We start from the raw sequence: 27240 nt of genomic DNA on the forward strand, positions 1-27240 counted from the left end.
AGTCTATCAGTATTAAAAAACTGATATGAGTTATTAAACAGGCAAATTATTTCTCCCAAGAAAGTAGATGGAATCTATCAATTTACTGAGCCCAAAAGGGACCCTTAACAGCCTCTTTGTCCTGACCAGGGATCAGGACATCGTTTATTGATCTCCCACCTTTTATGACTCTCAGAGTGTATCTTGCCAGGAATACCCTGGATGCTTCCATTACTGCTGGTCTGAAAATTCTGTTCCAAAGTGGGACACTGTGGGTGCATGACTCAATTACCACATAGATCTACTACAGGAGAGGTCAAAACATTAATTCTGTACACACCATTACAAAGTGTTGAAATTAATGCGCTTACACATCTGGTTCTCACACCAATCTCTAAGTTCCTTGAAAGTAGTAGCTGTTCTGCCATATTTTTCTTTCTGTTCCACCAGCATCTGGTACCTGGAAAGCACTCAAACATTTATAGAATGTATGAAGTCAATGAAATTTCTTCTGAAAGAAAGAGGATGTGAGAAATGGATGTGCAGACACTAGCTACTAAAACAATAATTCAATCTTTTGCCCACATCCACGCACTCATATCAGCTTTTTCCCTCAGAGAAATAAACGATGAATGTCTCTCATTTCTGTTTTTCTTCTTTTTAATCCTTAAAAAAAATAAAGCAGGAACTCCCTGGTGGTCTAGTGTTTAGGACTATGAGCTTCCACTGCTGAGGGCCTGAGTTTGATCCCTTGTTGGGGAACTAAGATTTTGCAAGCTGGGTAGTGCAGCCAAAAATTTATAAAATAACAATAAAAAAATTGTCTTGCTCTTTAAAGTCCTTAAGAAAAAACAAACAATGTATTTACTGTTTAATTAAACTTTTAGAATAGTTTAGTCTTGATAATAAGTATTTTCATTAATGAAGTCTAAAAGAAAACTAAAATGAAAAACCATTGGCCCTCATTTTTCTCTAACTATACACTATTAATATTTGGAACAGTTTTAAAAAATCTGTTTAGCCTACATATTTTTTATACCTTGATTTATAATATTCCAAGAACACTGTTAAGATTGATACTTCTGATAAGCACTCCTCTAGCTTAAGGCACTGGTACATCTTTAGAGATGTTATTAGCTTTTTCAATTCTTTCCAAAGCTAAGTTTAAATCATTTCCAAGCTATGACAAACCTAGACAGTGTATTAGAAAGCAGAGACATCACTTTGCTGACAAAGGTCCATATAGTCAAAGCTATGGATTTTCCAGTGGTCATGAGAGTTGGACCACAAAGAAGGCTGAGTGTTGAAGAATTAATAATGATTTCAAACTGTGGTGCTGGAGAAGACTCTTGAGAGTCCCTTGGACAGCAAAGAGATCAAACCAGTCAATCCTAAAGGAAATCAACCCTGAATATTCATTGGAAGGACTGATGCTGAAGCTGAAACTCCAATACTTTGGCCACCTGATACAAAGAGCTGACTCACTGGGAAAGACTTTGATGCTGAGAAAGATTGGGGGAAGGAGAATACGGGGATGACGGAGGATACGGGGATGACAAAGGATGAGATGGTGGGATGGCATCACTGACTAAATGGACATGAGTTTGAGCAAATTCTGGGAGATAGTGAAGGACCGGGAAGCCTGGCATGCTGCAGTCCATGGGGTTGCAAAGAGTCGGACACAACTGAGTGACTGAGCAACAACAACAAGGCATCACAACACTTTTTAAGTTTTTTAAAACAAATCTTTCCTATGGCTTCCCTGGAAGTTCAGTGGTTAGGACTCCAAGCTTTCATTGCCGAGGGTATGGGTTCAATCCTTGGTTGGGGAACTAAGATCCCATAAGCTGTGTAGTGTGGTCAAAGAAGGAAAAAAACAAACAAAATAAAAAAATCCAGAAACAAAACACTTTATTGTTTTTGGCTTCAGTGGAAAAGCATAGGAGCTAAGATGGCTAGGGTTGTGGGTTAGAGCCCTTAAGGAACTGATTAAAGTCAGCTTTACCTTGACCATGGGTCATCTTCTACTTTGGTATAAAAAATAATAGGCAAAGGGTGTGTATGTGTGTAGATCATTAAGAATTTATCACCATTAACTGACCAAATCCCCAAACCAACCCAAAGTATAAGAGGTGGGTACTGGTACTATTTTAATTGTAAAAACTGAGGAAAAATGGAAGGAAACTGATGCAGAAAGCTTTAGCTATGTGACGCTGGGAAAATTACTCAACTTCTCTATGCTCTAGTTACCTAATCTATAAAAGAGGATAATGACAAAACCTGTGTCACAGGGGTGTGGTTAAGAGTAAAGGACTTAATACAAATACCTAAGACAGTACCTGGCACATCTGTGCATGAGTGCTAAGTTGCTTCAGTCACATCCTACTCTTTGCGATCCTATGGGACTCAGCCCCGCCAGGCTCCTCTGTCAGTAGAATTCTCCAAGCAAGAATACTGGAGTGGGTTGCCAAGCCCTCCTCTAGGGGATTTTCCTGACTCCAGGACTGAACCTGGATCGCTTACGTCTCCTGCATTTGCAAGAGGGTTCTTTACCTCTTTACTAGCACCACCTGGGAAGCCTGTACCTGGCACATAGTAGGTACTAAAAAGCTGCTAATTAAAACCAAACCAGGGAGAATGGATATGTATATACAACGTACAGCTGAGTCTCTTTGCTGTCCACCTGAAACTATGACAACATTGTTAACCAGTTATTCCCCAATACAAAATAAAAAGTTAACACCCCCCCACCAAAAGCCTTAAAAAAAATCTATCAATATTACCCCGAAGTGATTTAATTTTCATTTTATATGTTATTAAAGCCTTTACATTCTCTTGAAGTACTTCTTTCAAGCCACGATTCATCCCACATGAAATCTGGGCTCTCCGTGGGCAGTACAATCCAGCACACTCATCTAGAGCCAGCTGGTCCTCACGGATAATTCCAGTTTTCACAGTCGCACTATTTGATGCCCGTATCGAACTTTTCTAAAAGTGCCAGCAGAATCTGAGTGAGCAGTTTCTCTGAAGTCTCCTCTAAAAGATAAACACCTCCAGCTATATACAATGTTCTGCTAATCCTAAGCTCTTGACTATTAGCTTAAAAGAGCCCCAAAAGGAAGTACATTAAATTGCTTCCATGGCTTCCTGCAGTAGCTGAATATTTCTTAGAGCTAACACTGAAGCCCATTCCCTGTTGGATTGGGCTGGGCCCTGAAGTAGCGTTTGCTCTAGGAATTCATGACTGAGTGGTTTCACGAGAAGATTGAAAGACTCAAAGGGTGCCTTTACTTTTAGTTGGTTGTAAAACATTTGTAGCAAACCACGGCAACCTTTCAGAGACAATCTTTAAACACATGCTAAACTTATTTCTCAAGGGGAATTTTATTTTAATATGCTAAGGATTAGTTAGAACAGCCAAAAATTTTATCCTAAAGCAGAGACTTCCAACATAATTCAGAATATGCTTTCTGTCCAATAGATAAAATGGCTCATTATTATCAATTATGCCTTTTGTGGCCAATGGACTTGGATAAAAATTCTTTCAAATTAAGAGCAAAAAACACTTTCTATTTGCTTTAGAAAGCTGTCAGAACTGGAACTCCTCATCTTTCTTTCAATTCCAATGCAGAATTACTTAACTCCTTCTCTTGTCATGAGTAGTTTTGTTAGAGAACCACTGACTGAAACTGCCAATCCTAGACAGGCACGGTAACAACCACTTTGCATGAGTTATCATACAACAGGAGGTCCTGGGAAGTAATGCGGAACTAACAAGTTACCACCAACTGGGAGAATTCAGGAAAGGTCAAAAGGAGAGAGGAGATGCCAGTCCATATGTCCTACTAACTTCCCAGAATCCTTCCTGCTGAAATCCATTTGAGCTGAGAGATGTGCGCGCCACCAGGAATAACCATGAATCAAAATGATTGGCCACAGACAACCAGGAAACTAAACCACTTACCATAAAACCTGAAACTGTGAGCCATGTGGCAGAGCAGTTCTCCTGGGTTCCCTTTGCTGCTCTCCCCCTGGTGCCCCTTCTTAATAAAGTCTCTTGCTTTGTCAGCACAAGAATCTCCTTGGACAGTTCATTTCCAAGTGTTAGACAAGAGCCCACTCTTGGGCCCCTGGAAAGGGTCTCTCTTCCCACAAGAGTTTCCTTCCTTTGCTATGTATATGTAAAATAAAGATCAGCAGACTGGGGGCAGGACCGGTAGCACTCTCCAGTCAGTGTGTCAATCAAAAATCTCTTTTTAAATTTCCAAATGCACCTAAAGAGAAGGAAATTCGCCTCCAACTGAATACCTCTCCTTACACAAAAAGGACTGTAATCTCCAGAGGCCAGTAAATGGTACAGAGGTTTCTGGGCAAGGAGAGTTTACAAAATATTTAAAATCCTTGACATGATAACCCCATCAATCCATCCTACTAGTTTTATATATATATATATATATATATTTTTTTTTTTTTTTTTTTGTGGGAAAGAAAGGCGAAGATATTTTAATGGGGGAAAAGGGAATGAGTGAAGAGACTATAAACGATTATCTAGCACAGCACCCAGCACACCCAGACAACAATGTTTTTAGAAAAGAATATAGAAGTCCCTGCATTAATATATACAGAAATATATAGTATACTGGAGAAGGAAATGCCAACCCACTCCAGTACTCTTGCCTGGTAAATTCCATGGATGGGGGAGCATGGTAGGGTACAGTCCATGGGGTCGCAAAGAGCTGGACACGACTGAGTGACTTCACTTTCTTTCTTTCTATAGTTCCTTTTGGAGAAGGAAATGGAAACCCACTCCAGTGTTCTTGCCTGGCGAATCCCATGGACGGAGGGGCCTGGTGGGCTACAGTCTATGGGGTTGCAAAGAGTCAGACACGACTAAGCAACTAACATACATACATACATATAGTATACAGAATACAACAGTATATAGAATATAGAAGTCCCTGTGCTCAAGGTAACAGACAGTAAATGGGGGGCAATGTGTGGCTATCCAGATGTTTTACATTTATTTATTTGAGCAAGATCCCTATGAGTTCTAGAGACACAACCTTTTACTATATAAACACCTGGCAAATCAGAGACAAATCAAATCACGTTACCTTTTGTAAACTAACCATTGCTTGAAAGTATTCCTCAGCCACATTTGATGTTTGTAGACAGGCAATCAAATTTTAAATTATGAACAGAAAAGAAAGCTTTACCAAATAATTGATGACATAAAATCGGTCATATTCTCTGTTCTTAGGATTGATCCGACGATGCTGTTTTTTCCTCATATGATCTTTAAGTGTATTTTTGTCCCTGAAGGTCTTCTCACAATACAAGCACTGCAAGCTACAAGACAGACACAAACACCGAGATTAAATAAGACCCTTGAATAGCTGTTGCAGTAGACCTTTATTATTATTACTGGGTCTTAAAATTTACTCATTTTTTAGGTCTCATAGAGTTTTCAAATGGGATGTAATATCCTTTTTGGAATCCCTCTCACTTTATTCATTTGGCTTTAGAGGATGTGTGTTGTGGTTTATTTTGTAGTTGGCTATACTGACCAACTTGGCTATTTAGTTAAAACTAAGATAAAGATATCAATTACCCAAAGTGATTTTGGTGCTTTACTAATGGAATTATCTATTCTAAAAATGAAAATGAAGGTATGTTCTTCAAATAATTATAATGATACCTAGCACTGGTTGCTTCCACTGAGTGTAATGAGTAGTCTGTGATTTGGCAAATCCTGTGACCTGGTTTGCAGGGTCTAACTCCTAACTCCAGCTGTGGGACTTGGTCAAGTTACTTGTTATCTCTGTTACCACTCATTTTCTGATCTCTAACCTGAAGATAACACCTACATTTTAGAGAATACTTATGACAATGTATACATATAAATTCATAACCATGAGAATAATTTACACAAAATATGAACAATATATGAACACATTTAAACCACGCTTTATTTATATATATATGAATAAAATATCTAGCATATTCATGGCACACAGTAAGCACTACTTTTATTATCTTATCATTCACATGTTCCTTCTGCTAGAGTATTTCCCTTAACTGGGAATCATTACCTAATGAGGACGTAATGACCAATTTCAAACAGATTACTAGCAATGTCTTTTCTCATACTAAGCTGAACTAAGTTGATACTGCCTGGAACTTTTACCCAACAGTCATAAGAGTTCTACTTTCTAGTCACAAAGAATTCATAAAAACACTAAAATTATAACCAAGCAGGACACTATGGGGCATTCCCAGGACACTACCATTCCACCATGTCCTCTGCCTGCCTCTTGCCTGCAGAAAAGTTGCAGCCTTCCAGGCCTTCTCTGAGTCACAAAAGTCCATCTCAAGAATTAATGGCTGACAAGATAGGAACATGTAGTGACAAAAACAGCAGTTGGGTCAGGAGAACTTGCATGAATTTGAATAGTAAATCAGCCATATGGCAGTCATGCAATCTTTAGTTCCTTCTTGAAGTTCCTGATGACCATGTGCATGTGGGCTCCAGATCTACTGGAACCTGAGGATTGATAATGTTAACCCTTGTGACACTGCCCTGTTACCTCAACATCAATCAATCAGAGAATTGTACATAAGCTGATCAAACACAGAGAACAGATTTATGGACATGGGGTGGTGGGAGGGAGAAGGAAGGAGAAGGTGAAATGTATGGAGAGAGTCACATGGAAACTTATATTACCATATGTGAAATAGAGAGCCAGGGGGAATTTGCAATATGACTCAGGGAACTCAAACAGGGGCTCTGTGACTATCTAGAGGGCTGGGCTGGGGAAGGAGATAGGAGGAGGGTTCAAGAGGGAGGGGACATACATATACCTGTGACTGATGTTTGGCAGAAACCAACAAAATTCTGTAAAGCAATTATCCTTCAATTAAAAACTAAATAAATAAAAAAATTGCTTCCCTGAAACCCATTAGGGAGTTCTGGTCTTCTGAGCATGAGCCACCTGTTTTCCTTGTGTGGCCCTTGCAATAAACCTTTCTGTGTTAAACTGATGTTTTGGTTTGCTTGGTCTCACTGTGTGTTGAGCACATGAACTTGGGTTTGACAACAAAATGACTTAAATAAGTTTCTGTTGCTATTTTTGAATTCTTTTCCATCTTTACCAAACAACATCTCAATTATTTTTTATGCCACAGAAGTAACTATATTCTTTTATAGTAAACAATTTATGGGAAATAAATTAAGGATATTGATTACTGCTAGTCTTGCTAGAGAACACACCTGGTATTATTTTATAAATGAAGGATCATTCATTAAAAGAGTGAAGAGACTTGTTTTAATGTACTGTTGATACCAGAATTTGAATTTAGAATTTTAGAATGGGTATTTCTTGCTCAATGTTATTGCTCCAAATGTGGGCTGAGACACCATATTCATTAGTACTATATTTAAGTGAATAAAACTAGGGTTTGAGAGTAAAATCTTGAGCCCTTTCTTAAAAAGAAGAGTGAACAGATTTTTGAAAGACATTTTGGTAATGTAGAGAATTTTATTCTATTTCTACAAGTTAAACAGCCAGAATATAACCTCAAGAAAAGTGGAGTGTTATGATATATAAATGTAAATTAACACTAAAGTTAAAAAAATACAAGCAGGATGCTATGTTTCACCTAAAGTTGAATAGTATCTAGGGATTTGACTTTACTAAATGTGTAGAATAATTATAGAGAGAAGTATAGAAATTAGGAATCCAAAGTGAAGAATAGTAGTTACTCAGGGAGATACTAATGAGGAAGAGAACAAAGGGAGACTCAAGGGACATAATAACATTCTCTTTCTTATGCTGGTAAGTATATATTTCATACCCTATATAACATACCTTACAGTGGTATATACATTGTTTGCTACATATGACATTTATATTTAAAGGCGACTAAAAGGCAATATGATCTACACAAAATAAAGACTGTAATACAAAATGTGAACTCCTCCAATATGAGAAATGAGAAAATTCTATTTCTTTAACTACTTTGTGACTATTAATTTTTAAAAATTCACAGTGGAGTCCAAGATTAAGATAGCTTTAGGTTGTGTTTCATAAAAATGTACTTACTTGTCAAGCTTTTTCTGTAATGTACACAGAAATTCATTGCAGTTTACAATGTTGTCTGGCAATCCAATGTTGAAAGCATGTTCTCTGGCCATGTGGTTCAAAAGAACAGATCTAGGAAGAAATTTGAGCAATCTGCATTATTTATAACTCATCTAGGAACAAATCAGGTCAGGAGTATCATTTATATAATGATAACAATACTAATTAGAAGACAAGCAAAGGTTAAACATGGCGACACACATTTGGGCTACAAAAGAGTTAATACCTTATGAAGTTTGGTCGCTAAGTTACGTCTGACTCTTTGCTATTCCCATGGACTGTAGCCCACCAGGATCCTCGGTCCATGGGATTTTCCAGACAAGAATACCAGAGTGGGTTGGCATTTCCTTCTAAAGGGAATCCTCCCAACTCAGGGATGGAACCTGTGTCTCCTGCATTGGCAGGTGTATTTTTTACCACTGAGCCACCAGGGAAGTCTGTGTTATAATATGCACGTAAGCATATCAGTTCTTTAAAGGGAGTCCAAATTTGTTCCACAATCTGCCACTGAGCAGGATTATACTCTACTGGTGAACTGAGTATCTGTCCTTTAAACTATTAAATAAATGTGCTTTGCCTACTCTTTCAATTAATGAGGAAGAAACAACTGCTCAAGAGAAATATATAAATAAATATAACCCAGGATCACAGACATTTAGTTAGCTTATCATTGGATGCAAAACTGGAATCCACAGTTCACATATCTAATTTCATGTAAGGGTTATGATAACTTGCATACACAATGACCATCTTTTTGGTCCGTGCATGTATAGAAGGAAAATTTTAATTTATGTAATATAATGTAACTTTTACACAGAAAAAATCTTATGTGTAAACTATATACTTTGGGTGTTTGCCACAAATTTAGTTCATAAAACAAAGGTGACAGTTTTGGGGGACTTATTAGTACACATACCAATGACAGACTATGTACAGTGACATTACACAGTTTATTTTTTCTAACTTGTTTAGACCCATGCTGCTGCTGCTGCTAAGGCGCTTCAGTCGTGTCCGACTCTGTGCGACCCCATGGACGGCAGCCCACCAGGCTCCCCCGTCCCCAGGATTCTCCAGGCAAGAACTCTGGAGTGGGTTGCCATTTGCTTCTCCAATGCGTGAAAGTGAAAAGTGAAAGTGAAGTTGCTCAGTTGTGTCCAACTCTCCGCGACCTCATGGACTGCAGCCCACCAGGCTCCTCCGTCCATGGGATTTTCCAGGCGAGAGTACTGGAGCTGGCCCCAAATTGCTTTCATTGTTTTTTTGTTTTTTTTTTTTTTCTCTTCAGAAAGTGAAATATAGCATCCACCTTCATGAAAATATTTGACTTTTTTCTTTACTATATAATAGACGCATTTATGAATCTCATAGTTCATATGTCCATTTGTCCAACCACTTAAGTATTGTAGACAAATTTGAATAAAACTAGCATGTGCTGGACTACTCCATAGTACCTTTTGGGCCTGTAAGGGGATCCCCCAGGGACAGCCCAGACAGAGCTGGACTTTTCCAGGGGTTCCAGGCATGAAGCCCAGGCTGTGGAAGGGTCCAGGCAGAAGCAGAGGTGGGGTCCTCTTGCAGGGATTGGGATGGGTGAGTGGCAGGCTGTGAGGCAGACGGTTGGAGAGCTTCCCCTAACCTCAAGGCTGTGCTGGGGCAGAGTTCAGTGCCTCTAGATCCAGACCCTATATTGTACCTGGAAGGATTCAGCAATCATTAACAGCTGGTTCAAGGCCTATGAATGGATTAGGAGGATTAAGAATTACTTCACCCTAGTCCGTGTGGCATTAGGATCTCTCACTTTTAAGAGTTGTACTGAATGTACTTATGGGAGATTACCGCTCTCAATTTCTCTGGGACCTAAAGGCTTGATATCTAGGGTCCATAAGTTAGGAGACGGGAGCTAAGCCAATGCATTTTTCCTTTCTCAAATATTTCTCCCTTGTTTCACTGTAGGAATAAAGGTTTCCCTACATAGTTAAACAATGCAGTTTGCCTGAAGCAGTATCAATTGGGATAAATGAAAGGTTGGTCACAAAACTTAAAAGGAAAATCTGGGGAATGAGATGATTATAGGGGATTGACTTCTAAGGATCTAGAAACACACATGTGCAGGGCTGTGTGTATCCCAAAGAAATCCCTGAGAAGACCCTAATCTCTCACCGGTGACTGACTCTGAGACTCTATACAAGCAGGAAGTGAAGGTTAAGGCAGAGCTGTAAACTGATGGAGCACTGAAGATAGGTCCCAAGCCAAACACAGAACTCCTTGGCAAAGGAAAGAAGATATGTTTTCTCAAGGCTCGCTGCCATATCATTATTGAACACTGAGCTGAGTAGGTATGTTCAGCAGCCATACTTGACAAAGAATACATGCTTTAGAGAATTAGTTCAGGAAACTCACTAAATACACAAATAGCAACAACAAAAATTCTGTTTGGGTAGGGGACAAATTTAATTTCTGTAGTTATCACATTATTTAAAATGTTGAGTTTTCAACAAACAAGACATGCAAAGAAAAGAAACTATGGCCTACCATATGAAAAGAAAGTAGTCAATAGAAACTGTCACTATTTCTGAGTAAGCCCAAATGTTGGACATAACAGACAAAGATCATAAGATAAATTCGATTATAAAAATATGTGCAAAGAACTAAAGAAAACCATGACTAAATAATCAAAAAAAGGTATAAGAAGGATACCCTTACCAAAATGGGAATACTAATAAAAAGATAGAAATTCAACAAAACATACAAATTCTGGAGATGAAATGTATAGTAACTGAAATGAAAAATTCACTAGAAGGGCGCAAAAGAAAATTTGAACTGGAGAACAAAGAATCAATGAACTTGAAGATCAACTGAGATTTTTCAGTCTGCAGAACAGAAGAAGAAACAATGCCGAAAATTAAATTGAGCTTCAGAGATTATTACATCTACCAATCTATGTATAATAGGATTCCCCAAAAGCAAAAAGGATAGGGGCAGAAATAATATTTGAAGAAATAACAGCTAAAAATTCCCCAAATTTGATGGAAAACATTAACTGAAACATTGAAGAAGCCCGATAAACTTCATGTAGAATAAATTAGAGACCCATACCAAGAGAAAAAATGAAGATGAAATCAAGACATTCCCAGATAAGAAAACCTGAGCAAATTCATTGTTAAAGGACTTGCCCAATATGAAACTAAAACAAATCCTTTGGGATAAAATAAAATAATGCTAGATAGTAATTCAAATATACATTAAAAAAATAAGCACCGGTAAAGGTAGTCACATAGTCAAATATAAAAGGCAGTGTAAATGAATTTTTGCTTATAAATCTTTTCTTCCCATATCTGATATAAAAATAACTGCATGAAACAAAAATTTTAAAGACATGTGAATCAGCTTATTATGTATAAAGATGTAATTTATGTGACAATAATAGCACAAAGGAGCGGGGGAGGAGCAAGCCATTTTGGAGCAAATTTTTCTGTGTTTTGTTGAAATTACACTGGTATTAATCTGAGTTCAACTGTTTTAAGTTAAAATGTCAGTTGTAATCTCCAGTGAATTATAGTGGATCGTGAGTAGACCACTAGAAAATTACTCAAAAAATAAGGTAAAAGTAACAAGGGAATTGAAATGGTGCCCTAGAAAATGTCTACTCACCAAAAAAGAAGGCAGTAATGGAGGAAAGAAATTTTTAAAAACTTAATAAATAAACAGAAAAACGGTGTAAGTAAATCCCATCTCATCAGTAATGACACTACAATAAACATTAACACAGGATAGCAAGAATGTCCTCATTTTTCTATCCTTGACCATTATCCACGCCATATGTTTTTCTATTGTTTTTATGCCCAGGCTGGAAGAACACAAATATAATCCCCAAACATTGCTAATATCATGCATAGCTGGAATCAGGTTATATTGTTGATCTTTCATTATAAACAGACTTTTCATAAACAAGAGCTGCAGAAGGAAAGGGGATATTTTATAAAAATAAGACATTGCTTTTCTTTATCATTGGTTAAAGCTGTGACAAGTGGTGCAGTGATAAAGAATCTGCCTACCGATGGAGAAGACGCAGGAGACGCAGGTTTGATCCCTGGGTTGGGAAGATCCCCTGGAGTAGGAAATGGCAGCCCACTCCAGTATTCTTGCCTGGTAAATTCCATGGACAGAGGAGCCTGGCAGGCTACAGTCCATGGGGTTGCAAAGAGTCGGAGAAGAGTGAGCACCCACGCATGCACATGCACTCAGTTGTATGGTGCAAGATAAAGCAAACTTCTGTCTCTGCAACAGGCTGACTGCCTTTCTCTATCAAACTTTCACTCATTATATCCTGATACCCATGTATCCCTGAGTTTAATATATGGATATATATTTCAAATCATGTCAGTATCTACATTTATCAAAAAAACTTAAGCTATAGAAAACAAAAATATTTGTAGATTTTTAATACTAGAGATTCCTAATAATAGTCACATGGCTCCTCACTGGGTTAATCATAGTCTTAATGTTAAATCAGAAATAACATGTTAAAAGGAAGTAGCAGTGCTTGGTAAACTTTTTGATAGATAGCTGGTCCTCACTGCCATCCCCATAAATCTCTTTGAAATAGACAGTGTTAAAAGCATAATGACTGGCCTTGGCATAGGTTTTCCTCTATGCTAACTGATCTATATGAGTATCAAATCTTCATAACTGGTGTTTTCAACATTGATGCTTCATCCAAACCCTTTTCTAAATTCAAACAAATAGTTACCCTCTCCTTTTCAATGTTTTTCAGACAACAATGTCGGATACTGTGCTTAGCCATTTTTTTTTAAACTAAAGACTGCTTTCCTTCAAGTGGGCAGCAGAATGATTGTCCACTCTATGTTGTCATTAAAACTATTCCCATTTCCTAGAGGTTACAACTTCATGACTTGTATTTAATGTACACTTGTAAATATTACTGTTGTATAAAAAGAAATTTGTCTGGTCTTTGTCTTTGGTTCCAGGCACTGAACTCCAAAAACCCTTGGAATTTGTTATACCAATAAAGTAACTTGTGGTAGGCTTCTAGAATGTTTCAGAACAGGGGTTAATTGCCGTAAAGACTAAATAACTAAGTGATCAAAGTTTAGGGACCCAGAGCCACCCTGACCTCCAGAGAGGAGAGAGGGTCTAGAGACTAAGTTCCATAATTAAATTAAGTATGCTCACATAATGAAGCATGTAAAAATTCTGGATACCAAAACTCAGTGAAGATTCTTGGTTGACGTGCCAGGAGGTGATAGATTCTGATTCTTTGAGAAGGCACAGAAGTTCTGTGTTTAGGACCCATCCAGATCCAGCTCTATGTGTCTCTTAATCTGACTGTTCCTGATCTGTATCTTTTATGGCTAACACTTTTCTGAGTTTTGTGAATCATTCTAGTGAATTAATGAACCTAAGCAAATTATTGGTGGAAATCCCTGAATTTGTAGCCAGTTGGTCAAAAGTGCAGCTGTCCAAGGGAATTTCTGAACTTGTGTGGTATCTAAAGAGGGGGCAGTATTGTAGGGGATGATGCCCTTAAACCCACAGTGAAGTGAAGTGAAGTGAAAGTCGCTCAGTTGTGTCCAACTCTTTGCAACCCCATGGAGTATATAGTCCATGGAATTCTCCAGGCGAGAATACTGGAGTGGGTAGCCTTTTCCTTCTCTAGGGGATCTTCCCAACCCAGGGATCGAACCCAGGTCTCATGCATTGCAGGCGGATTCTTTACCACCTGAGCCACAAGGGAAGCCCAAGAATACTGGAGTGAGTAGCCTATCCCTTCTCCAGTGGAGTCTGATGCTAACTCTATGTGATTAGTTTTAGAACTGAATCAGAGTATAATCAGTTGGTTTTAGGCTAGTTGGGGTTGGTGACAGAATTACCAATTCCCCATTTATTTTCCCCCTTAGATCTTTATCATTTTTAATGTTTAAAAATAAAACACCAAAAGCTGCTGAAGGTTTAGAGTTTACAAGTTAATACAGAAGGGCACATCTGTTGCACATGGTCTTGGCCTGTCAACGGATTTTAAAAAGCCCTACAACATTAAGCAGAAATCTATTTCTGGCTTTTAAAAAAATTTATTCCCCTACTTTGCTTAGAGCAACTACATTCCATCTTTGATGTTTGGTACATTTAAAAAAAAATTACTGTGGATATATGAAAGGGGACTGAGCCAATGCATGTAACTTAATCTATATAAGATTAAAACACCCACTGTCAGCATTTTGATAAGTTTTCAGATGAAAAACAGTAACATTTACATACATATACAACAGCTACCTGTTTCCGAGGAACTCCTCATTGCAAAACATACAAATGCCATGAAAGCTGTTATCATTTCGTTCTTGTTGCTGTTGCTCCAGAATTTCTTTCTGTAAAGGAAAAACAGATACATTATGTTATCTATAATAAATGCATAGCTAGCTAGTGAAAAATGTCATGGTCTGGTTGGGAGGAAACTGGAGAGAGGCACAAAGGAAGTAAATGAACACTGATGATATTTCAAATTTCTGCATTCCTGTTCTGGTACCTAAATTTCAAGTCCATACAGTTAAATGCCGGACAACATAGTATTTGGATAGCTATGCAGGAAACAAAGTCAACAGGGTCTTACCATCCTTTCCCGACTTTGTCCTTTCTCCTATCTTTATCAGTCATCTCCCAATCTCACTCTCTTCCAAAGGTAAAAATGTGCTCCTTTCTGAAATTCTCAGTTTAGTTTGTAATCAAGTTCTGATCAATGTTTTTTACTTGATCTGTCTTTCATGTTACTTCTCTCCACCAATCCCAATGCCATCACCCTGAATCCAATCTTTAGTCAGTCATTATGAGATTACTATGAGTAAGTCTCCTAGAGGGTCTGCCTGATTTTAATCCTTTTTTCTACCATATTCACCCTCTCTTTGGCAGGAAGAAAAAACTCTTAGAATTATTTTCATAAAAAAAAAAAAAAGAATTATTTTCATGTATAATTATCTTGTTACTTTCCAATTCATATAATTTAAAATATGCACCAGTAACATCCTATTCTAGTCAAGGTGGTTCTATACATTGCTTTTCCTTGAGGTGATTTTATTTCTCTTTGCTTTTTCATTCTTATAAATATTAACTGTTCTTTAAGATCCAAGCTGATTCCTATTTCTGCCATGTAGTCAGCTCTGAACTACAGTACAATAGTTAAAGAGTTCAGACTCTGAAACATTGAACAGAACTAGATTTGAAGCCTGATGTGCTGTACCCCATGGGGTTGCAAGGAGTTGGACACCACTTAGCGACTGAACAACAATTACAACTCACTTGTACTTGATATTTTATTTAACCTCTATAATACTTAGTTTTCTCAATTTAAGATGAAAATACTACCTCACAGCATTGTTTACAGGATAAGATCAGAAATTTGTGTAAAGAATTCAGATTGCACACATGTATGGTCAGGCCACTCAAGATGGCTGTTCTCCTGCTCTCTGTACATCCCCTGCCTAACCAGTCCCTGCTTCACCTCTATCTTATGTACAAGACGGACCATAAAGAAGGCTGAGTGCCGAAGAATTGATGCTTTTGAACTGTGGTGTTGGAGAAGACTCTTGAGAGTCTCTTGGACTAAAAGGAGATCAAACAAGTCAAATCCTAAAGGAAATCAACACTGAATATTCATTGGAAGGACTGATGCTGAAGCTCCAACACTTTGGCCACCTGATGTGAAGAGCCCATTCATTTGAAAAGACCCTGATGTTGGGAAAGATTGAAGGCAGGAGAAGTGGGTGACAGAGGATGAGATGGTTGGATGGTATCACCGACTCAATGCACATGAGTTTGAGCAAGCTCTGGGAGGTAGTGAAGGACAGGGAAGCCTAGCGTGCTGCAGTCCATGGGGGTCGCAAAGTGTGGGATATGACTGAGTGACTGAATAATAACAACACATAACACATTCCTACACACAAGCCTCAGGCCCCAGCTAGTGATTGTTGTTATCAAAGGGATAGTGAGGGGCGTGCCCCTTTACTGGTCTCCTGGTAACTAAGGAGCTCATCTGACCTCACTTCCCCTATGATTGGTAAATTGCTTTACCATCATCTCTTTTGCTTGCTTTATTTTCTGAATGGATAAGAAAACTCTTTGAAATTAAAAGAGAGTGTTTTATGCTGTTCTTATTTTACATCTGCATACTACTCTCCAGCTACTCTTGTAACATGAAGCTCAAAATAGGAACTTCATAAAGTCCATTACTGATTCTATAAATATTTGTAGGACAGCCTAAAAAGGAGCTAGTATCTAGAAGCTTAATAAATTTCATTGGTACTTCTGGAAATCTATCACCAAACATTTAGAAATATTAATCCACTGAAGAAAAAAAAAATCAATTTAATCAACTTCTGCTTTCAGTCATGATGAAAATAATGGATACTGGACTTCCCCTTCCTCTGTAAACTATTATAAAACAAGTTGCTTCATATATTGTATCTGTTTTCAGAAAATGGATAATAGCACTTTGATGGATGAGTAAAAATAAATAATACATTGCCAGTTTTCTGTTGGGTAGTATTTTCCAAATCACAACAAAGGGAAGTTAAACCCAAATGAAGGGTATGTGTCTACCTCAGTTGGTGGAGAAGAAAAAAGAAAAGAAGAAAAAAAAAAGACTGGCATTTAGCATACTTTAAAAGCAAGAGAAATTTGTGGGACAAGGTACTAGAGAGAAGAAGCTTTAGAGGAGCTCAAGAAACCTGGACTGGGATTCTTTGTATCTTTGTCCAAATACTGAGCTCTGTACATATAGGGGTAATCCCTGGTGGCTCAGTGGTAAAGGATCTGCTGCAATGCAGGAGACATGGGTTTGATCCTGGGGTTGGGAAGAGCCCCTGGAGAAGGAAACAGTAACCCACTCCAGTATCCTGCCTGGGAAATTCATGAGCAGAGAAACCTGGTGGGCTATAGTCCATGGGATCGAAAGGGTTGGACACAAGTGAGTGACTAAACCACCACCACAACCAATGTATAGGAGAAGACTCTGTGAGGCCTGATAGGGGAGTTCCAGGGGCTGTGAAGCTTAATGGAGATTCTAGAAGTCATAGCACTGGACTCAGTATGTTGGAACTCTTGACATACAGAATGGAGAGACCCTGCTCAACACTACAGGCACACAGCAAATATAAAAGAACACTTTTTACTTCATGAAGCTTAGGGCTTTCTGTTGGTGGCAGGTGGATAGGTAAAAGCAAAAGAAACAAAGGGAGTAAAGTTGATGTATCAGAAAATTTTAATTATTGCTTTTTAAGTGAATCTTACATAAAAACTGAAAGTGACAGTAAAAGTCAAATTAAAGGAAAAGCGAACCTTGATAAACATGTATAGCTTAACTAAAAGAGAGAAAACACATCTCAGAGCCCTATATTTACAACTATGTTAGCAGCAAAACAAAAAACCAACAGATAATGCTCTTGATAAAGATCACTTTAAACACCGTGCAGTAAGGCTGAGCAATACTTTCTTGGCCTGCTCCTGTTTTTGGACTATGAGACCAGTACACATTTATTAAAATCATCATTCTGGCTCTTATTTCTCAGGCTGGTGATAATATAACCCAAAGTTGGCTAAAGAAATATCTTACTGAACATTTCCCTGGTTTTGATTAGCACAAACATAACACATTTCTGAGTTTAAACCACAGTGATACCAAGCCATCTACAGTTTACTCTGGCCAAATTTAAGTTTTATCAGTTGACCCTAATTGATACAACCTAAGGGTAGACACCTGAAGCTGTGTGTAACTTCTTCTTGCTGCTGCTGCTGCTAAGTCGCTTCAGTCATGTCTGACTCTGTGCGACCCCACAGACGGTAGCCCACCAGGCTCCCCCGTCCCTGGGATTCTCAAGGCAAGAACACTGGAGTGGGTTGCCATTTCCTTCTCCAGTGCATTAAAGTGAACAGTGAAAGTTAAGTCGCTCAGTTGTATCCGACTCTTAGCGACCCCATGGACTGCAGCCTACCAGGCTCCTCCGTCCATGGGATTTTCCAGGCAAGACTCCTCTTAGGAGAGCCTCATTTGCATTTTGGTGAATTAGAAGGAGCATGGAATAGACAGGGCAGTAAAGCAAGAAGCCACTTTTTAATGGCAAGTAGCTAAAACTGCTCTGTTCTATTTGCATCCTTGAGCTTCCAACCATCTCTACTAACAGAATATGAGCTCCTTTATGCACAACTTATTACAATAGAGTCTTAAAAACACAAGATAACTAAGTTTATACCCCTGGTGCAACAACAAACACACTACAGATCTGAATACTCTCTTGAAAATCAAAATAAAATTCTCAAAGGAGAGGAGTTCATAAAACACTTGATTATCTCTTACTCATAAAAGACTGGCACTTCTTATGCCAGTTCTTATTAGCATTTCATATAGGCTATAAAGAGGTGGCAAGAACACAGAAAAACTGTGTACCCAGTTTATTTTAACCCAGATAATTATGATGGTGTGATCACTCATCTAGAGCCAGACATTCTGGAATGTGAAGTCAAGTGAGCCTTAGGTGCATCACTACGAACAAAACTAGTGGAGGTGATGGAATTCCAGTTGAGCCATTCCAAATCCTAAAAGATGATGCTATGAAACTACTGCACTCAATATGCCAGCAAATTTGGAAAACTCACCAGTGGCCACAAGACTGGAAAAGGTCAGTTTTCATTCCAATTCCAAAGAAGGGCCGTGCCAAAGAATGCTCAAACTACCGCACAATTGCACTCATCTCACACAGAGTAAAGTAATGCTCAAAATTCTCCAAGCCAGGCTTCAACAGCACGTGAACCGTGAACTTCCAGATGTTCAAGCTGGTTTTAGAAAAGGCAGAGGAACCAGAGATCAAATTGCCAACATCCGCTGGATCATTGAAAAAGCAAGAGAGTTCCAGAAAAACATCTGCTGCTGCTTTATTGACTAAGCCAAAGCCTTTGACTGCGTAGATCACAATTAACTATGGAAAATTCTGAAAGAGATGGGAATACCAAACCCCCTGACCTGCCTCCTGAGAAATCTCTATGCAGGTCAGAAAGCAATAGTTAGAAATGGACATGGAACAACAGACTGATTCCAAATAGGAAAAGGAGTACGTCAAGGCTGTATATTGTCCCTCTATTTATTTAACTTATATGCAGAGTACATCATGAGAAACGCTGGACTGGAAGAAACACAAGCTGGAATCAAGATTGCCGGGAGAAATATCAAAAACCTCAGAAACGCATATGAAATCACACTTATGGCAGAAAGTGAAGAAGAACTAAAGAACCTCTTGATGAAAGTGAAAGAGAAGAGTGAAAAAGTTGGCTTAAAGCTCAACATTCAGAAAACTAAGATCATGGCTTGTTTAGTCTTAAGAGACAAAGCACAGCAGGCCTCTGACCTTGCTTCTAAGCTGCCTGGACAATGCCCTGATGTGAGTGTAAGCCTTGCGGCACCATAGATAAGATATGGGACAAATCTTGGGACTGTTGAGCCCCTGGAGGGGGTTTGGCCAACCAAGCCCCAGGCTTAACACTCAAGTTTTACAGGATAGAGCAAATAGCATTATAATGAAACAAGAGCTGCAATTTGCTCACAGATTGATGATATTATCAGTTTGCATCCTGAGATTACAACCGGGAACCCCAAACTTCTGAAGTTTCACCCACAGAGCGGATGCAGTGCTTGGGACCCTTTCCCAACTGGGACTCCAGGTGTGCTGTAGCACAGGATTTCCGTGCTGCACCCACTTAAGTCTGGATGTTGGTCAACACCCAACTCCGTGATATATATCCTCTGTTGTTTCTATTCCCTTTTTTCTTTTAATGTTAGTATATTGAAAGTAAGCTAGATAATTCTCTAATAAATATTGGTATTATTTATTTGTAAATAATGAGTGACTTATTTTGTTAACAAATCCTTTGAACCTACAAAGAAAGTGAAAACTCTCAGCAAAACACAGGGAAGCCCTTTAATAAGTATATATCTGAAAAGCATAATTACATGTTTGTCACTAAGATGACTTTTTGAGAAAAACAGGAGATGCAAGTCAAGATATGGAAATGAACTAGAATGATAAATCCAACAATTACAGAATCTAAGTATACTGAAGTAGAATGTAATTGTTTTTGTTTTATTCTTTAAATATATTAAGAAATAAAATAATGGCAACATGCTTTCCCTCTTATCCACTCTAATAAAGCCTACTCTATGAATTGTCTGTCTGTATATTATTAAACAAATAGGAAATTATTATTTCTTAATATATACACCAAATATATATTGATATACTTTTAATCAAATTTTGCTGCTGCTGCTGCTGCCGCTAAGTCGCTTCAATCGTGTCCGACTCTGTGCGACCCCATAGATGGAAGCCCACCAGGCTCCCCCGCCCCTGGGATTCTCCAGGTAAGAACACTGGAGTGGGTTGCCATTTCCTTCTCCAATGCATGAAAGTGAAAAGTGAAAGTGAAGTCGCTCATTCGTGTCCGACTGTTAGCAACCCCATGGACTGCAGCCTACCAGGCTCCTCCGTCCGTGGGATTTTCCAGGCAAGAGTACTGGAGTAGGGTGCCATTGCCTTCTCCGTAATCAAATTTTACTTATACATAAATCATGTGAAGATGAAAAAGAAATTATTTTAATTCCATAACTATTATGTCTATAATAGCTTTCCTCATCTTGTAATCAATTCAGCAAATTAAGGAGACAGTTATTTATTTGTTGAAATTGGCTCTGCTGACAGTTATGTCAAGAACACCAAATAGTAAACTTGGAAGCTACTCAAGTCAGGTAACTCGGTCACTGTCTCTTTTACTTATTTTTTTAATTGTGAAAAATTTCACAAGCAGGAAAGTTGAAAGACTAGTACAATGCACATCTGTATACCAAATCAGTTCAGTTCAGTTCAGTTGCTCAGTTGTGTCCGAGTCTTTGCAACCCCATGAACCGCAGCATGTCAGGCCCCTCTGTCCATCACCAGTATCTATACTCAATAACTGTTCACATTTTGCCACAGCTTCTCTCTCTCTCCTCCCCTCCCACACACCATACACACATATATATTTAGCACTAAACACCTCTTGCTTTGCTGAACCATTTGAAAGCAACAAAGCTGCAGACTTCACAACACTTCTCTCCTAAATACTTCAGCATTCTTCTAGTGAAAATAAGGGCATTCTCCTATATACAACCACAGTGCTACTATCATTGTATCTAAGAAAATCAACAATTCCAAACAAAGTGCCTAACACCTGGGTAATACTTAGATTCTTCAACTGCCTCAAGTATGTCTTTAACTGCTCATCTCTTCCCCAGCTCCCACCAAGACCTTCCTAGGTTCACACATTTCACTTGTTTGTTAGGTGCTCTGCCTCCAAATCCCCCTCTCCCCACCCAATTCCCCCACCCTCTGAATCATAAACCACAAAATAACTAAACAGCCTGGTACCTCGACTCTGCTGTCTGGAAAAGGGAAGTTTTTCCCAACTCTAATAATGGTCTTCTAAAGTATATGGACAATACTGTTGAATGGAAGTGCTCAGCTTCCAGTGAGCTCTACTTACACAGACCTCTTGAATGATTAGCAAAAATCTAGGTGAAAGACAGCCACGTCACCACTATGCCCCTCCACCCTTATTTCCATTGCTGCTAACTTGGTATGATGAGATAAAAGAATACAGAGCTTTAAGGATTCTGTATTTCTTTATTCTGTAGCATACATGTTGAGCACTGCTGATGAAGTATTAGTGAGGAAGAAACTCAGTGGAAGACACTTGTGACAAATAAGAACAACTTTTTTTCTTTTTTTCCCCTTTCCTCCTGCCCTTCCTTCCTTTTTTCCTTTCTTCCTTTGGTAAGATTGGTATTGGTTAGGATTAATGATAGCTACGTTTGAAGTCATTTACAAACAAAAATATAATTTTTGGAGACAATCCATAGAAAGCATCACAAAGATGCTTTCTATGACATCTTTGATGGCACATCCAAGCCACCATTTTTGTGCTTTTATTTTTTCTAAAAAAGTCCCATACTAGGTAGATATACTAGATTTTATTCATGGATTTATAGAATAGAGGGATGAAGAGAATGTCACAGATGTTATCTGTTTGAACTGCTCAAAGTGGCTGATGAAATCAGATAAAATTTTCATTACAAAATAGGCTTGGATAAGAATCATAGTTGTAAGAATACAACATCAACTGATGTATTAAGCAAAGAGTCATAATAACAAGCTGTATGTTTGTGTAATTGGTTTAAAATGTCAAGAATGGTAGCAAAGGGGTCAGCACATAGTGTTGCATCTTTATTCATAACCTGAATAAGAGGAAACATCAATGAAACGGCAGACATAGCAGATGGCATGCAACATAGTCATAGGGGACTGACATGTAGGTAGAAAATGAAATTTGTGAGTTACTTTGGACATTATAAAAATCAGCCAATTTGGGAAAAAGCAATTTAGAAAATGTCCATTTAGGTTAAGTATTTATATACAGGAAAGAAAAAACTGATGCTTAAATGACAAATCCAATGGAAACAGCTTGTATTAACATAAGGAAGTAAAACTAAGGTTAATGTTATTCATACGATATCGAAAACATTTCATAGATACTGATATATTAGATTCGTAATAGTTTCCTGGCTGAATGGCTACACAAGTGACTATGAGAGAAAAGAGCACACTTCTAAGGTTCCCTCCCAACCAGCTTAGAGGCAGCAGCATGTCAGAACCTGCTAGGAATTCTCAGTCCAGGGGCCTAGCTGCGCTCCTCCCATACAGAACACCACAAATCTCCCTACCAAAGTTAGAACAGCGGCCCAAAGGCTCCACAGAAAGGCAGCAGAACTCCTTATTCCTCCTGCTTTCCATTTCTAGAACCATGGATTATCTCTGAGGTATCTGGGATTATTTAATTTACACCTCCATCTTGTTTTCTTAAGTATTTCAAGTGGTTATAAAACAACATAGTAGAAAATTAGTAAAGGAAGAAAGAAAAAATTAGGGTGGATGGACACACAAATTGAAGATAAAAAAAAGAAGAAATATAAATGTACATCCACACATTCAAACCTCTAGGGGCTTCAAATTTGGCTATTGGCTTTCTTAGAAAAGGGAAACAGTTGGACAGGAGTTCATGTAACAAAGAATTTTGCTGGCTTTGTCCCCTGTTCCTAGGCGACAACCTATAAAGCCCTGGAATTCCTTGAGTGTTTGGAGTGTCTTTGTTACTCCTCGTGGGCCTTTTGACATCACCTGATAGTTTACGCTAATGAGACAGCTCCAGGATGGGGACTGCCATGTTCAAAGACCAACATGTGGTCAGTTGGCTAGGGTTTGAACCACAGGACATCAGCCTGACTTCAGGAAGGGGAGGGGAATGGGAGTTTGAGTTCAATCATGTGGTCAGTGAGTCAATCAATCAAACTTAATGGAGTTTCAGCAAAAACTCTAGACACCAAAGCTCAGGTAAGGTTTCCTGAGTGTGTATTGTTATAATATAATACTGTGTGCATTGCTATACACTGATGCATCAGAAGAGCAATACATCCCTGGGGATGATGAAAGCTTTGTGTTTTGGGTTCTCCCAGACCTCATCCTATATCTCTCTCTGGCTGGTTCTGATTTGGACTTATTTCTACAATAAAATCTGTAATCATAAATGTACGCTTTTCTGAGCTTTGTGAGTTATTATAGCACACTAATGAACCTGAGGGGGCATAGTGGGAACCTCTTGAATTTGCAGTCAGCTGGTCAGAAGTGAAGGCAGCTTACGGACCCCGCAATTGTGGCTGCTGTTTGAAGAAAGGATAGTCTTGTGAAGTCTGGCCTAACTCTGGGAAGTCAGAAGCCATTAATAGTAAGTATATTATGTGATAGAATGGGCAATATACTTAGAATGTGTGTGTGTGTTAGTCGCTCAGTCGTGTCTGACTCTTTGTGACCCCATGGACTGTAGCCCACCAGCCTTCTCTGTCCATGGAAATCCCCAGGCAAGAATACTGGAATGGATTGCCATTCCCTTCTCCAGAAGAACTTCCCAACCCAGAGACTGAACCCTGGTCTCCTGCATCACAGGCAGGTTCTTCTACCTTTTGAGCTACAGTGAAGTCCATATACTTAGAACAAATAGACCAAACAAGATAGACTGTGTCTCATATTGATTCTCCAAAGCCAGCTCTCATGCCAAAGCATATCCCGAAACTTAGTGAGAGCAATGCAGAGGGGTAGCAATGCAGAGGGGTACAATAGATAGCTGTTTCCTTCTGAATGGAGGTTGACAGTTTAAGACTTCCTAGAAAAACTGTGACCTTCCTCAAAAAAATTTTCCCTGAACATGGCTTTTATAAATATTGGTTGATAATATTCTCAACTTTGTCCTTCCAGTCAAGTAGCTTGACTGTTGTTTTTCTAAGCTCTGACTTGGATGCACAGCCACTGGCCTTAGAAGGCAACTGGGAGACATCTGAGTTGACTCTGTCTTATAAAAGCTGCAGAGTCCTAAACATGAACAGGAGTTGACAGTGGGAAGTCATTTAATTCTTTGTCAAAAATGACTCAAGGAGACAGCCACACACTAGATAAAAAAAGAGTCCCCTAAAAAAATCATTTTTATTCCCCATCTCACCCCCCAATACCAACTACTAGCTTCCAAAGTTGTACTTCATTTATCATGGTCACAATGTTTAACACAGATTAAAGTTTAAAGAAGGTGTCACCAGTTGCCCAGCCCTGATTTTGGTGGGGGGGTAAGTTGGGGGCTGTCAGGAATGTACCCAAAGAACACCTGCCAATGAGTGACATAATTTGTTGGCACATCCTCCAATGACAAACTTCCAGCAAAATGTATACCAAGGTACATTAAACATAGTAATTTACTAATCTAATATTCACTGATAACTATGTCAAAAGGCCAAGATTAGATATTAAACAATAATAGGTTTTGGAATTTATTCATGACAACTAGTTAGTAAGGCCAATTGTCTCTTTTAGTAGACAAATACATATGTGTGCATATCTTTCTGAATTCTATGAAAAAGGAGAAGCATCTACTTTAACCAAAAGTGGCATTTAATCACTTAGAATTGATACTTTTGCACTGTGGTGTTGCAGAAGACAGTGGAGAGTCCCTTACTGCAAGAAGATCAAACCAGTCAATCCTAAAGGAAATCAGTCCTGAACATTCATTGGAAGGACTGATGCTGAAGCTGAAACTCCAATACTTTGACCACCTGATGCGAAGAACCGACTCACTGGAAAAGACCATGATGCTGAAAAAGATTGAAGGAGGGAGGAGAAGGGGATGACAGAGGATGAGATGGTTGGATGGCACCACTGATGTGATGGACATGAGTTTGAGTAGGTTCTGGGAGTTAGTGATGGACAGGGAAGCCTAGTGTACTGCAGTCCATGGGATCGCAGAGTCGACACGACTGAGCAACTGAAGTGAACTGAACTGAATCACTTAGATATTAATTAAAATAAAGCAGCTGCTGCTGCTGCTAAGTCGCTTCAGTCGTGTCCGACTCTGTGCGACCCCATAGACGGCAGCCCACCAGGCTTCCCCGTCCCTGGGGTTCTCCAGGCAAGAATACTGCAGAGGGAGGAAGAATTTCACTCTGCTTAGGATGAGGAAAGCCACAAGAGAACATCCTTACAATGAAAGAAAGTTGGATTAAAAAAAAAAAAAAGACAAACCCTAAACAAAAACCCTGCACAACTTACTTTGACTCCAAGAAAGCTGAAGTCAAAAGGCAACCAAACAAACTGAATTCCAAAAGGTGACAAACTCTCTGAAGAGAGGCAGGGATACAGGAACTATTTCACCTTTGGCAGAACAAGAGATGAAAAGGGCAAGAAAGAAGAAAAGAGCTGAAATTTTAAAGAGCCCTGGGAGTCCTGGACACAAGGGGATCCAGGTCTTTTCCACAGGCTTCCATCAAGATCTCAGGAGAAACCCTGGCAGTAGGGCAAAGACACATGAACAATGGCCCTTCCATGGTGTGATAGTCACTCAGTCATGTTTGACTGTTTGTGCCCCCATGGATTATAGCTTGCCAGGCTCCTCTGTCCATGGAATTCTCCAGGCAAGAATACTGGAGTGGTTTGCCATTTCCTTCTCCAGGGGATCTTCCCAACCCAGGGATCAAACATGAGTCTTCTGCATTGCAGGCAGATTCTTTACCATCTGAGTCACCAGGGAAGCCTACTATTAAGAGACATTTCTAAGTATAAAGACAAGTCAACTTAAAAAGTATCTGCAGATAACATGCTTGATTTTACCTTATAATCTGCAGATAATATATTAGAATATTTAATGAATCCATACACCTTTTTCAAAGGAATACCTGAAACAGAAGTAGCAATAAAGTTCTAAATGACAATCATCAATCAGATGAAATAATTTAGATGAAGCTTGTCTCTCTTGAAGAGATGAGGATTGGGCAAGTAGTCAGGAAGAAAATACAATGTGCTTTTAACTTTGTATGAAAAATGTTTAGTTCCCTGTTGCTTAACAGTTCTGTTTTTGTCACATAAATGCTCTATTCAAATTACTGTCTGAATACTTTATTAAAACTCCACTTCTGGCCTTTGTTTTCAAATCTGCTTGCTTCCTGGGACCTTGCTAGTTTCCATCAGTTCTTTAGCTGCTGGCTGGGGGAGGGACCGCTGTACCACACTGATACAAAGCAGAGGTCTGCACTGCTGGCAGATAGGGGAAGGGATACTAAGAAGTAAAACTAGAGTATTACTGAGTTCTTTCTGAGTGTACAAGAGTGTTTTGTGGTATAAGAGCTGGATATAAAGTCAGACCCAGAAGATTCTAACTTGGAAGTTTTTAAGCAAGTCTGACAGTGCATTTTTCTTAGAACATTCAAGAAAGTTATAGGCATGTATGTTGGTATAAAAGGATTTAAATATAAAATAAAAAAAACTTACAATGCTTAAAATTTACAGAGATGAAGGTCTGTCTTTTTAAAATTGGGGCAGGTGTAGCCAGAAGCTGATGGAACAGCAAGGAAAGAAGGCAGATGGAGGAGATCTGCAGCACCAGCCTCAGCCCATTGTGCACACCAGGGCCCAGTAAAGGTCCACAGTATATTCACTTTTTGCTT

General features: G+C 38.8%; 1 protein-coding gene across 1 annotated transcript in view; it reads right to left on the reverse strand.

Annotated features, from left to right (window-relative positions):
* ZNF277 (zinc finger protein 277) overlaps positions 1–27240 on the reverse strand; it is a 130800-nt gene that overhangs the window by 12550 nt on the left and 91010 nt on the right. Inside the window, exons 6-8 of the mRNA XM_055590351.1 lie at positions 14412–14503; positions 8082–8192; positions 5196–5328 (exon numbers count right to left, since the gene is read on the reverse strand). Coding sequence (XP_055446326.1) covers positions 5196–5328; positions 8082–8192; positions 14412–14503 — 336 coding nt within the window. The remainder of the gene's footprint in view (positions 1–5195; positions 5329–8081; positions 8193–14411; positions 14504–27240) is intronic.

Source organism: Bubalus kerabau, chromosome 8, assembly GCF_029407905.1.
Source record: "Bubalus kerabau isolate K-KA32 ecotype Philippines breed swamp buffalo chromosome 8, PCC_UOA_SB_1v2, whole genome shotgun sequence".
In the NCBI taxonomy this organism is placed as follows: Eukaryota; Metazoa; Chordata; class Mammalia; order Artiodactyla; family Bovidae; genus Bubalus; species Bubalus kerabau.